Source organism: Cololabis saira, chromosome 4, assembly GCF_033807715.1.
Source record: "Cololabis saira isolate AMF1-May2022 chromosome 4, fColSai1.1, whole genome shotgun sequence".
NCBI classification, from domain to species: domain Eukaryota; kingdom Metazoa; phylum Chordata; class Actinopteri; order Beloniformes; family Belonidae; genus Cololabis; species Cololabis saira.
Window position 1 is genome coordinate 16094442 of NC_084590.1, and position 14389 is coordinate 16108830.

At 41.3% G+C, this 14389-nt stretch overlaps 1 protein-coding gene across 1 annotated transcript in view; it reads right to left on the reverse strand.

Annotated features, from left to right (window-relative positions):
* The window catches only part of dpf1 (double PHD fingers 1), a 48980-nt gene that overhangs the window by 8238 nt on the left and 26353 nt on the right, over positions 1 to 14389 (reverse strand). The window contains 3 exon segments of the mRNA XM_061718991.1: positions 1614 to 1695; positions 2292 to 2404; positions 4935 to 5054. Of these exon segments, the coding sequence (XP_061574975.1) occupies positions 1614 to 1695; positions 2292 to 2404; positions 4935 to 5054 (315 nt within the window).

The following is a 14389-nucleotide window of genomic DNA, read 5'->3' on the forward strand; positions in this document are numbered from 1 at the left end:
TTTCTTTCTTTCTTTCTTTCTTTCTTTCTTTCTTTCTTTCTGGCTCATTTCTTTCTTTCTTCACAGTCATCTGGATGAAGCAGGCTGTGCTGTGAGGATCATTTTCTTTGATTTCTCCAGTGCCTTTAACACCTGGTTGTGTGTCCGCAGCACAGGAGGACGGTACTCTCACCATTCCTCTTCATGTTGTACCCCTCAGACCTCCAGTACAAGTCCTGTCATCTGCAGAAATATCTGCAGATGACTCTGCAGTTGTGGGGTGTATCAGTGGTGGAAAAGAGAGTACAGACAACTGGTGGATCATTTTGTGGCATGGTGTGGGATCAATCATCTCATCTTGAATGTGAACAAGACAAAGGAGGTAGGTGTGGGTTTTAGGAGGACCGGGATTAAATCAAATACTATTTTCATCATCGGAGAAGAATGGAAGCTGGTGGAGGAGTATAAATACCTCAGTGTTCACCTGGACAACACACTGGAATGGAAATACAACACTGATGCTGTCCACAAGAAAAGACATAGCACACTTTACATCTCGAGGAAGGTTAGGCCCTTTACTGTATGTTGTCATATGTTCTATACCAGGGGTCGGCAACCCGCGGCTCTAGAGCCGCATGCGGGTCTTTAACGCTGCCCTAGTGGCTCCTGGAGCTTTTTCAAAAATGTTTGACCTTTTTTTTTTCCTTTTTTCTTCTTTTTTTTCCTTTTTTTTCTTCTTTTTTTCTCTTTTTATTTCTTTTTTTTCTTCTTTTTTTTCTTTTTTCTTCTCTTTTTCCTTTTTCTCTCTTTTTGTCTTCCTTTTTCTTTTCCTTTTTAATGCTTTTTTCTCAACATTTCGACTTTTTTCTCGACATTTTGACTTTTTTCTCAAGATTGTACTTCAACATTAATCTTGAAATTTCGACTTTTTTCTCAAAATATCAACTTTTTGCTCAACATTTCAACTTTTTTCTCTAAATTTCGACTTTTTTCTCAAAATATCAACTTTTTGCTCAACATTTCAACTTTTTTCTCTAAATTTTGACTTTTTTCTCAACATTTTGACTTTTTTCTCGAAGTGCATAATGAAAAAAACTCCTCCCCCAGTTATAACTAATATAGCTACATGCAGCACGTGTTGTCTTCATTCCAATGCTGATACAAGACTCGGTCATTTTTTGCGGCTCCAGACATATTAGTTTTTTGTGTTTTCGGTCCAATATGGCTCTTTCAACATTTTGGGTTGCCGACCCCTGTTCTATACTGTTGTAATCGCATCTGCAGTCATCTGTTGGGGGAGCAGCAGCAGAGCCAGTGACTTAAAGAAACTGAACAAAAAGGCAAAGAAGGCCGGCTCTGTTCTGGGGAACTGCTCTGGAGCCTCTGGAGCTGACTGTGCAAAGACAGATGCTTCATAACAACCCTGAGCACCCTCTTCCCAACGCAGTGTCGTTAGTGAGAAGCTTATTCGGCTTCCTCAGATCCACTGTAACACAGACTGTTGCAGAGGATCCTTCCTGGGCGCAGCTATAACCATCTTTAATGACCCTTTAAAGAGACTTAACAGAACCTGCACTGAAGTGAAATGACTTGAAATTGGACTGAAATGATGGTGTTTGTGCTGTTATGCATACCCTCTGGTGGCTCAGACATGGGAGGGCTCAGGCAGTACATGTGGTAGCCTCTGTCACAATCGTCACAGAACAACAGCTGGTCCTGCAACAGGAGAGAACAACAGGTGTTAATGTGTCTGGGGACCGATTTGAAAGGAAAGCTGAGGACAAAATAGCAAATGTTATGTGCTTAGTGGTTTAAAATGTGATATACATATAAATCAAGCACTTGGGGTGTGTTATTTTTAAACTGTGAATCACTGTGATTATATAAAACACTTTGAACGAAGTGAACCTTCCTTCAGGCAGACAAAAAAAAAGGTGAGAAACAGCAGCATTTCTTTATTGCTTCTGTAATTACCTGAATTAAATGTAAACACGTGCTTTCTTAAGTCTGCATTTTTGAAAATAGTCACTCGACAGCAGTACACCCCAATGATCGCACATCAGCCTTCCTTCCCTTCCATTTGTCATGGACTCAAGTTTATGACCAAGTCAGTGTTGGAAATGACGATTCTCAGGTTGAACGCCGTTAACACCTGCACCTGTCCGAGGCATCGATCCAAGCAATAAGTCACAGGTTTGTCATAGAAATTATAACGAGGGTTAATGCATGTGTGTATTGTTTGCCTATGTGTGTATGTGTGTGTGCAGCCACATGTGTTCAGAGTAAACATGCAGTATGAAGAGAGGGCCTACGTCGTTCTCAGAGGTGCCACACAGGCTGCAGGACTTGCACTCGATGCACTGCCAGCGATAAGTCCTCACCGCAGCTGTCATGTTCACTGTGAACTGCAGACAGGACGGGTGGCCTGGGTGCACACACACAGACACACACACGCACGCACACACACACACACACACACACACACACACACACACACACACACACACACATGCACATGTGACACATATACACTCACCATTCACCTTTTTTCACCAGTTTGTCTGTGTCACACTTGTGAAAATTCAGCATTGGTCTTTTGCAGATGATTGTAATAATTTGTTGGCTGTTCTTTTGCTCTAAATTTACACTCAGACAGAAAAAGAATTGTATTGTATTCACAATTAAAGTCATTCACGTCGCTATCACAAGGACCTGATTCTTGTTTTAAAGTTGTTAGGGAATATCTGAGTTAAAGTCTGAAGGGCCAAAGCCCTGAACAACAGGAAAATATTGTTTTTTCACAAATCTCCACTCCGATATAAAATTACAAATCTGTCCTTTAATTCAGTTTCATCAATTTTTCCTGATCCATTATTGTGATATAAAAATATAAAGTCAAGCTCATCTTCTGACCCTCAATTATCTTCTTTATTAGCGCTTATAAAGAGTGGGACCATACCAATGCTTTGCAGTAGCCCATTCACTACAAATCACATGCATCTTTATGAATCTTTTTTTATTTTTTTCCGATAAAAATAAATGTGAGAAGAAAAAAAATTATATTACATCAAGTCAAACGGTAAATACAGAAGTTTTTCATCTTGCACACAACAATCTGTACCTTTACATGTTATCAAGAGGAACCAACACATGCCGTAGAAAGAAAAAAGCAACTGATGGGGCAATAAAACAACAGTCATCCTCTAAATTCTAGTTGGATAAGGTAAGAATGGTTTATCATATCACAACAAGTAATATGCAGTTTTTGATATTGATCTGGACAACTTTTTCTTATTTGTCAGACAGTGTCTCACCAAGATGATATTTTATTTGATTCATTCAAGTATTAATTTAAATCGCTTGCAACTGCAACGTTGTTATTGTTTTTATGAACTGGATATTTGTTTTGTTTTTTTCACAGAGCTTTATTCACTTATAAGCAGGTTTGTCTCTCATTATTAACATGTTGCTTATAAAGGAAACAAAATAATTTTCCTCAAATATGTTTGAGAAAAACAACAAATCATGAACAATCGCTCATTTATGTTTCCATTACTGACTTCTGACATATAGCACATGCATTTAGAGGTGTGGATGGAAATAACAGCTCACTTGTACAGCAACCCAAACAGAAAAGGCTTAGATGATATGAGAAATGAAATTCTTCAACAGTCTGATTTGTAAACTTCCTTTGAGTTTTATTTCTTTTCAGACAGTTTAAATCCAAGATATTCTTTTTTTATTCTAAACTTATTTTCATTTGTTAATATACATCCATTTTTAAATTGAATGATTCATTTTCCAAGCAAGCCTATATCAGTACACAGAAAAAAGTAGAGAGAAATTTTAGAGCAATAAATGAAGCTTTAAAGACTACATCTTTTCTGAGGATGTCCATGCATTTAAAAAAAAAAATCAAAACAATGTACAACCATTTTCACCACACTCGCTTTACAAAGGCGTGGCTGAGGATGAACAGGGCAAGGGCACTGAAATGGATGCTTGAGGTCTTCACTTGTCCTGAAACTCTGATAACATGATCCAGTCCAGTTGCACAGCTTAAAATGTCCAGTATTTGCAGGACAAAACAACATCATCGTTTGGTATCCTCGGTGCCAGAACAGTTTCACGTGCTTCGAGCAGGAACGGCGACATTACAAAGTGACATAAGATTTACAGTCTCAACTTGAAAAAAAAATAAAAAAATAAAAAAAGCATGTACTGTGTAATAACAAAGGAAATTGATGAAATATATATATATATATATACATATATATTATTTTTTTTTAGGATCATATTTACTGCTTAGGTTAAGAAGTGAAAAAGAGTATGATTAGAGGCAATAAACTACTTTAACAACTTATGTGGCAACCAACATTTAATATGGTTTAATGTGTTTCCTGATTTCCAGGCAGCCATTTCTTTTTCAATAATCACTGTGTTCAACTTGCAGAGACTGCATATTTTATTATGAGATATAATGTCATGCCATATTATAAGACGCTTCTGTTTTCGCCGAAGTTGTGTAATGTTACGTGGTTATTTAGCGCAGACTCATTATGTGCAACAGAAGACGTCTCCCTTGAGGTTTATGGTTTCACTGTGGTTTGTTACTGAAACCAGGCTCACTGCTTAAACAGGTTTATTTTCCTGCCGTAGCAGAATCAGAGCGGATGGCTGCCAGGAAGGTGAGAAAAACATTTAAAAAATCTCCAACATTACATTAAATAGTTATCAGTGACTTTTAAGACAGTGTACATTGATTTCTATTAGATGGGCTAAAACACAACCCAGTGGTATGGTCCTCCGGTCTCGAACTTCATCAAAGGGATTAAAAGTTGCATTTATATAACTAACCAGGTCCACTCTCAATAAATGAAATAATAATGTAAAAACTGTGCATCAGCAGAGGACCGCCTTCCTCCTGCCAATTATCCCCTTCAGTGGTGCCCTACCTGAGCGCCCACAGTCCGCACAGGAGATGAGGTCTTCAGGGCAGCCGGTCTTCTTTGAGCCTCCGAGGCAAAAGTCGCAGTAGCCGTTGGCGATGACTGAACCGTCAGGTGCTTTCTTGGCTGAGAGAAGAAAGAGACGAAAGAAGGAGGTAAGAAAAACTGAATCTTGGCTTAACTGCTCGCTTGGGAAAAGGGGATGAAGAGCAGAGTGGGAACTCGTAAGGCGGCGTTATGAAATGGGGTGGAGAGCCTGCCTCGATATATCAACAGTGGAGATAGACTGAAAACCATTACAGATCAGCAGAGCACCCATCGCAGACCAGCATCAACAGAGGATTGCTGACAGAGGGTGATTAGAGATCAATGTTGAGATACAAGATGATGGCGAAGAGACATCTTGCTCATATAGTTTTGCATTTACCGTATTTTCTGGACTATAAGCCGCTACTTTTTTCCTAGGTTTTGAACCATGCGGCTTATACAAAGGTGCGGCTATTCTGTGGATTTTTCTTCCACCGCTCGGGGGAGTGCTAACCGGAATTAGAATAAAAAATAAGACAAAATAAATGCAAAGAAGAATACTCTACTTCTTCTTTAGCAGATAGAAGTAGGTGGAAGCAGATTTCAAACAGATGAATACCGGTTATTTTCTCTTGGTTCAGTCCACTTTTAATCATGTTAAAGCCGTGTTAAAAGACACTGTTAGGAAAGGATCTATTTAGGTACAAACATGTACATAATTTACACTTCAAAATCGTTCTTTACATGTAGTAAATATCTAATCTAACAACATAAATATCTGCGGCTTGCATATCTTTTTTTTTTAAATAAAAGTGGGTGCGGCTTATATACAGGTGCGGCTTATAGTCCAGAAAATACGGTATATAATTGAGAAAAAAAACAGCACCAGCTCAAGTGTGCACAGGATTCACTGTCTCTCCAAACACCAGCTCACCCAGGAAGTGAGAGACAGTGGGGGGAAGTACTGAGCAGGACTCCCACTGGGAGCCCCCGGGGTGTGCTGAATATTGTCAGGAGAAGAAGATGAGGGGGAGAGCGAAAGGAGGAAGAGAAGACTGTGAGGGACGGTGTGCGTTTGGGAGCATGGTGGGACGTTGCAGGGAAAGACCTGCTGTCGTGACGAGGGCGGAGAGAGAAGTGCTGCGAGTGAAATGGCTTCCTGATAATTATTAACAGGAGAGAAGTCCCCCAGCCCGCCTGCCCGCCTGAGTGCTGTGTACATACAGCATGTGGGCATGTTTGTGTACATGTTCCACATCCACCCCCCATCCCTCTCTGTCTGACTGGTCTGCCTCCTGTGTGCCTCACTGCTGTTGATTGCATAATCATTTCAGTGGAAGCAATCACATAACCACTGCGGACTGTTTTGGAGGGATGCTTTCGTCTCTAAGATTTAATGCGGTGGACAAGCCCTTGACGAGGAGGCAGCGAGGACAGAGCCACAGTGAACACAATCCAGACAACCGCATAGGTACACCACAGATGCACACAGAAACATTCATCCTGCAGAAACATAAAAGATAGGCACGTGGACATGCAGCGCTGTTCATAATAGTGCATGCTCACCTAACAGAGAGGTAATGAGTTATCTGTTTCAGGGTGGAGTCTTGTAGCAAGCGAAAGAGAGGGAGCAGTGGGTGAATTTGATGGAATTTGACTGTGGCGTCGAGCTGGAAAGAGAAGTGAGATGGAAAGACTGGATCTTCACACAAGCTCTGGCTTTAATCCTCAGATACATAAAATGATCATAACAACATAAAAAAGTTTCCCTGGATAAGGATGACAGACGGGAAAGCAGAAAACAGTGAATCTGACCAATAAAACTGCAATCTCTGATTTTCATTTCCACGGTGTTCTGAAGCAAAATAATAATAAGAATAAAAAAAAAAAAAAAACATGCACAACCTGCAGAAATGGATTACATTTGCTGATTTATAGTGCAGCATTGGCTTGTGCACACGCTGGACTCCATAATATGAATACGAAGGAGTTCCTGATCCATATGGATGGACCACAGAACACGGTGAATGTAGAACTAAATAGATTAGACTCCACACATATGTGTATTTATTCATTAATAAACCAACAGAGCCTGAATTCTACAGAGAGCACCGGGATGGCGTGCACGGCTGTGGAGATGAGGGGTGCAGGCCCGAAGGCCACTGCAAACACGTTTCTGTTTTCTTGTTAGAGTCAAATAAATTTCTTTTATCTTGACTGCTTTTATTTGGGCTCACAGCTGCTGATTGGGCCTACGAATCCCCGCTGGAATAAGGTGGATGGGCACACATGGATCGCTACGAAGGCGCGCACACACACACACACACACACACTCACACCCAGATACACATACGCACACATGAAATACATTGAGTTTGCTTTTTATCTGTTCTGCGTGTATCTTTATTTGCTTTCTACTCCTGCATGTGTGTGTGCTGGCGGGCCCAGGAGAGTGAATCAGCAGGTCTTGGCGTACACGAGTTAGCCGGGCTGCCCGCTGGCCCGCTTGTGTGAGGGGGAAAAAACTCCATCAATGATTAAACGCCTGTGGCCATGTTTCAGAAGCTGCCCACAACCACAGACACACCATCGCTGGCAAAGGGAGGAAGGTAAGGAGGGAGGAGAATAGTGATAGCAATGAAAGAGGAGGAGTGGGATAATGAGTGAAAATAAAACTGATATATATGCCAAGTTAAAAAAGAAGAGAAAGGAAACAGAAATTGAACCAAAGGCGAAAAAAACAGTATGCTAGTTCCATACATCCCCTCTTCTTTTACTTCATCTCCAAATTTTTCTGTTTCCCCCTCCTGTATTTCTCTCCTTCACCTGAACATTCTCTCCCCTCCCTCCTGCCATCCCTCTCTTCTTCCAATTACCAGGAGGAGTAGAAGCAGAACCGCACACTTCACAGCTTTCAAGTGGTGGAGAGAGAACCTCCTGGGAATTATCCAGCAAGAGATGAATCCTAAAATGCTCCTCACCCCCCACCTCCTCTCCCCCACAACACCTACCCTTCCCCATCCGTCTCCCCACCACCACCACCACCACCACCACCACCACCACCACCCGAGTCTCATTTCCTTTTCTCCTCCATGCTGCTCCTTCATTACATTATGTTGTTATTCGGCCCTTTGAGGTCCCCCATTCAACAGACATTTATCTTGCCACGTTACACAGAAACACACATTCAATCATGTTTTTAGAGATTTTTAATTTTTTTTTTTTTTATGTGGTGTATCTTTTTTTTTAAGAATTAAAGAATTACTTTGTGGGTTTTTCCGCTGCAATCCTTGTATTTGCATCATCTCCAAGTGTAACTCTTTCTATCAACAGCACAAGTCAGAGTTCCAGCCGGCCTGACGGAGCGACGGCACGGAGACCTCCTAAATGCTTAGCAGAAGAGCTGCGCAGTGAGTCTGACTGAATTCACACTCGTCTGCAGAGGTGGACTACAACTGCACCAAAAATAGACGAGAGGGAAAGAAATGCATCATACCTTTGCCTGCATGTTGCTGCCGTGTGTTTTAATGCAGGCCTGAGAGCAGCCATGCAGCGATCATGTGACATCGATACCAAGACAATAGAAATGGAAAGAGAATAACAACAAAAGTGAAATAGGTTGTTGTTTCAAATCAATTCACTGAAGGAATGAGCGGTAAAACAGGATTACCACCTCTCATTTCATAAGGAATCGTATAAGTGCGTCCTATCTTAAAGAACTCATTAAACACTGAAGTTGCTTCACTTCCCGTTTAAAGGATGCAACCGCTCATTTCACGGCTGCCACATACTTATTCCTGCATCACTTTATTTAGCAGCTAACGTCCTAAGACAAATAAAGACTGTTTGATGGGGATTTTCTTTAACAAGCTGGTCTTTATTAATGTTTTATTTTTACTTTACACTTTCTGTAGTGGTTAATTTTTTTTAAATTTCTAATTATTATTATCATTACTGCCCTTCTGTCACGCGTGTTGCTGTCCTTTGTTGTGCGCTGACTGTGCCCCCTTGTGTGACTCCTATTTTGTGCATTTCACTCAGGATTTTGGAATTAAACTGTTGTTTCATGCCAAATCCCTGCTTTTGAGTTATTTTCCGATCAAGGGTCATCACACGCCCCACCCAAACACCCTTCCCCCCGTCTGACTCAGACTGATAATCTCATCCTTTGGCAGACCACAGATGAAGCCTCATCAATTTGCATCTTCAGCCAAGAGGGAATTACCCTGACTTCCCAAGATATAGAACAAATACAACCTGTTGACTTTAATAACTTCCTCTTGTAAATTACTTATTTTTTTATATATATGTATGCATCACATCTGGATGGCATTTTCTTGAACTGACTGAGGTGATTTATCATGCTGCCAGTTGTGTAAAGGTAAGCTGAGCCATTACCCAAATACGTTTCCATGGATACCGTAGTCACAAAAGCAGGAATCTTGTTCAGTCAAGGTACAGATTTTGACATTCGTTACAATTACTGAGAAAACTTCAATCACTCAATTTCCACAAAGTTGTTGGGTGCAGATGGAAAGAAGAAATGAAGATGAGAAGAGGGGAAAAGAGAAAAGGGAGGAGGAAGAGAAGGGTTCAAACAGATAAGGGGCAATGAAAAGAGGGCGATGAAGAGGAGGAAGATGAGGAAGCACAAATGGGGAGAAGGAAAGGAGGCAAAAAAAGTGTCTCCAGTTGTACCGAAGCAGCGGTGTGTGAAAACACACACTCTGCACTCCTGTCGCCTCGCTGCTTAATGAGGAGAACCTCTCAGGGGTAACACACACAAACACAACCACAGCACACTCAGACGGAGACCCACAATCACACGTACAGTGTAGAGTGCACACGCGCACACAGAGATTTACAACTGAGCCTTTGCATAATAACTTTTGCCGTCCAGTTTGAGTTCAGCCCCATCCCCCACTCGCTCTCCCTTTAATGTGATGAATGAGACTCCCTGTAACCTCTGTGCAGCCACACACACACACGTAATTACAGTCACAAATATTGTCGGTAAGATGGCACGAAACAAAGGGATGCAGGAAAGGACAACATAAAAGGCACGGAGCAGCATGCAGCAGATGCAGGCACGCTCGCACAGACGAAACCCCAAATACTCAGGAAGACATTTTCAGGTTTTTTTATGTAGACAAGGAGGAGATGCAGTCAGATGAAAACCGTCAGTCACAGATGAAAAGTGGCTTCACCCCCCGTTCTCTCTCTCTCTCTCTCTCTCTCTCTCTCTGTCTCCATCTTTTTCCTTTCAATCTTTCACCCATTCTCTTCCTCTCTCCCTGCACTTTCATGCAATCTCATTATTGCCGTCTCTCTTTGCTTCTGATTCCATCTCTTCTGTGCGATTCATTGTACTTTTTTTTTTTACTTCCCTCTTCATATTTTGTCTTTTTCCTCCTTCTTTACTCTGGAAGAGGAAATTGGAACTCTGTGCTGCAATCCATCTGTTGTCACACTAATGCTTGCACCACTATTATGCTCTGTACTCTGCTTCCCTTGCTCCGCTCCTTCCTCCGTCTCTGCATCCGCCCAACCTGCCGTACCCTACACTTTACCTTCTTCCACACACACAACACACAGACACAAGTAATGCCCCCCCCCCCCCCATGTCCAGTCAGCATGCCGCGTAGCCTCCAGTGCATTGTGGGGCTGAACACACGTGTCTGTGCATCTGTGTTTGACAACGTGCGATGAGAGTTGCGTGCAAAGATGACATTGCAAAGTAAAGAGGACACGAGGCCATTTTGGTGTATATTAAACTTGACATATGGCTTCAGTGCAATCAAACATACCTAGGGAAACACTGACATGCGTACACAGCTTCCCAATATGTGCTCATTTAGTAAATAGACAGAAATAAAACATATCCATATGCAGAGACACTCTGCAGTGTGCCACCCCCATAAATCATGCATGAAATCAGACATAGACAAGCTCACAGAGCTTACACTCATGTGCGATATACTTTGTGCACATGTATTCACATTTACAAACTCTGTAAAGGGGCCACTTAGCCAGCAGAGGCTAGTGTCCATGTCGATAGAGTTAAAATGCAAATTATTAATCCTATTTAGCTCCAGAGACAGCTCGGCTGGGAATGTGTCTGTAAATCCTCTTTGAACTGCGCCCAGTCTCTCCTGGTCCACTATGCTGCGTGTCAACCCTGAACTGTCATGTGGAAATGTTAAGAAAATAAAAAAATAAAAAGAATACCACTTGGGACAAAGCAATATGCATAAAAGGGAGACTTTTGCACGAAGTCGCGAGCTGCATTGCATTCTGGGGGCATTTGGGCGGCGTAAAAGGGGAGTTTGAGACTCTGGAAGGTGGCGTTGCCTTCTTTGCGTGCAGAATCGTGCCGGCTCTCCCTCCGGGTGCAAACTACCAATTAGATCTTTTTTTTTTAAGTAAACACATGCAGAAAGTGGCGTGTTCTTTGTGCACCATGTAAGAACCAGGTAATTTGCCAGACTTGAGCTCGAACGTGTGACAAGTAATTGCCGGCCAAATGTCTGATGCAGTGTTGATATTCCTGAAATAATAGAAACAATTCATGAGTATAACCTGTTACTATGGCACTGTGGCTCTCTCCTTGAGGAGTTTTACAGTTACCGTTCTCCTCAGTCACATGCAGATAAACAGACCACAAGAGGTGGATGGAGGGAGGGGATGGATTTGGGGGCGGGAGGGAAGGAGAGTTGTGGCTTTTGTGGGGGCCTTTTCCAAACATGGCCAACACAACTGAAGGACCACAGAGCAACCAGCCGGCAACCCGCAGCATCACATCTTGAGACAGAATAGCAAATGAAGCAGACTCAAATATTACGCTGCCTTCACCACTCCAACTGTCAGGAGGAGTCTATATGATGAATCATGAAAAGATTTTCCCTTCTCTTTTCTCAACTCTCTGCTTCTCGCTCTGCCTCTCTCTTTGTCTGATTTCTCCCTCTCTTCCCATTCTTTATGTTATTTTTAATGAACTCCTCTGTGTGCCCCCCTCCGCTCTTCTCTCCACTCCAACTTCTTCCATTCTGTCTTCTTCCTTTCTCCTCTCTCCTTCCTCCTTCCTTCCATATTTCTCTTCTTTCCATAACTCCCCTCCATCGCCCCCCCCCCCCCCCTCTCTCTCTCTCTCTCTCTCTCTCTCTCTTTCTCTCTCTTTTCAATGTACATAACAGTGTACTCGTTAGGAGGGAGCCCTGGCTGTATCTATGGCAACTGAATTGCTAGGCAACAGCCACTTCTCCCTTCCTTTCCTGTGTCGTGCAGCAGTGGCAACAATTAACCAACCAAAAGCTCAGAGGGAATGTCAGAGTACGTGAAAGTTCAGAACACGTGTACTGACTGAGCGTGGACAAATAAATGTCCCTCAAACCAATCAGTGTTTGCTCTGGAAATTAAAATAATTAGGCTTTATTGTAGTCTACAGAGCCACTAAATGTGAAAAACAAAACAAGTTCGGCTTCTGCCGCTGCACACATGCAAACATGAACAAATAATCAGCACATGAGTCATTAACAAGCTATTGGACTTTTGTCATCACACCACACCAAAGCTAATCGGAAAATGTAATAGGCGACTTATTAAACATACGTTTCTGGAAGGAAACATTTGGAAAGTCCTGGTTTTCCTCTTGATTTATCCTCCAGACCAAATGACCACGGGAGAAACCGTTAGTCAGATGTTTGTGGTTGATAAAGCGGCTCCAGGCACCACCAGTCCATTTAGAATCATGTATAACAATACATGTGGCATTCATAACAAACACGTCTTCAACACTGGTCAAAATTACTCGACTCCATACTGTAGAGTACATGCACCCAGAAATGTAATCACTGCATAGCAACAACGATGCAACGGAATAAGCAAGGTAAATTGGTTGTAAAACATCAACCGTATTTTGTTCTGCTGAATTAAAAAAAGTTTTAGAAAAAATGTCTGATACATCCTTTTTGTTCTGAGGCAGCAAAAACCTTTGACTGCAGACTTCTTAAAAGCTCCGTCTTGGATTAAACAAACCATTTTTGGACTTAGATCACACCTCTCTTCCTTCTGTGAGTCTTTTTTAATCATAGAGGTTGCATTATTCAGTGGGGGGAAAGTTACAGCTCTGCTTGCTTCAAAATAGAGTATATATGCACCCATTAGATTTTGTGCATGCATTCATCTACACCTCTCTTACACCTCTCGACCTAAAAGGGGAGGCCTAGGAGAGAAGCTCTACAGGTTTGCACACTGGGAATAACTAAATGTTTGATTCTGAATGTAACTTAATGCAGAAACAGAACATACTGTAATCAAGATTAATTATAGTATACAATCTTTGATGATTTTCCATCTTTCAATGATCTACAACATTGCATTTGTGGTCAGATTATATGTTTTCTCCTCAAAGTAGTTTCCTCTCCTGGCATAGTGTCATTGTAAAATCAAGATGTATATTTAAACAGTTTGAATACATTGTTTAAAAGACTAAATATATAGCTGGCTGTATTGTAACTAAATTGTAATATAATCTAATTATATGGCCAATTAAACAATCAACTTATTCACTCAGCAAGTAGAGTCAAGAAAAGTTCACACCCCTCATTTCTGATGTTCTGATACATATTATCATAAAATCCTCTGGTCTTTAAAAGGTCGTAAAATTAGATAAATGCAATGAATGAATATTAGACTGTGATTATTTTTTCAACAAAAACTCACCCCAAAATGCAGAAGAGTTAAAGTACTCTCACTGCTTCTGCAGGAGAAGAAGACGTCTGGTGCTGCTTAATTTACTTCATTATCTGATCGTCACCAGATGTGAGCGCCTTCACAAAAGATAAAAGAACTCAGGTATTCAGGTATGGACTGACACACCGCCAAGGAGGAAAGATCATTATATATTATATTAATTATATATTATATTAATTTGTCTATAAACTATCAGGATGTAAAGTTAGCTGGGAAAGGCTCCAGCATCCTCCAGACACTCAGTTTGTCCACTGTGTCCATTGATTTCACAGTCGTCAGGTTGGGGAACTTCAGGTAGCAACAAAGATTCAGAAAAGATGAGGCAGCTTGTCAGACTCACAAGGACGAGTATTAAAACATCGCCGCATCTGTCGAGTAACACTGCAATGAATGGCAAAGCAACAAAAACAACAGTTACACTGCAAAAACAGCCCCTCCAGAAATAAGGCCAATATTCCACAAACCTACTAAACTCTCTTGTTTTAAGCAGAAATATATTTTCCAATAGGATAAGAAAATCCTAAAACTAGCAAAATAGTCCAAAATGATCCTGATATGTTCTTTTTTTTTTTACTTTCTTAGAAATTAGTGTTTGCAGTGTAAAATCTCAGCAAAATCCAATAACTTCTATTCAAGCGTTGAACACAAATAAAATGGGAAATATAAGAAACTACCACATGGCA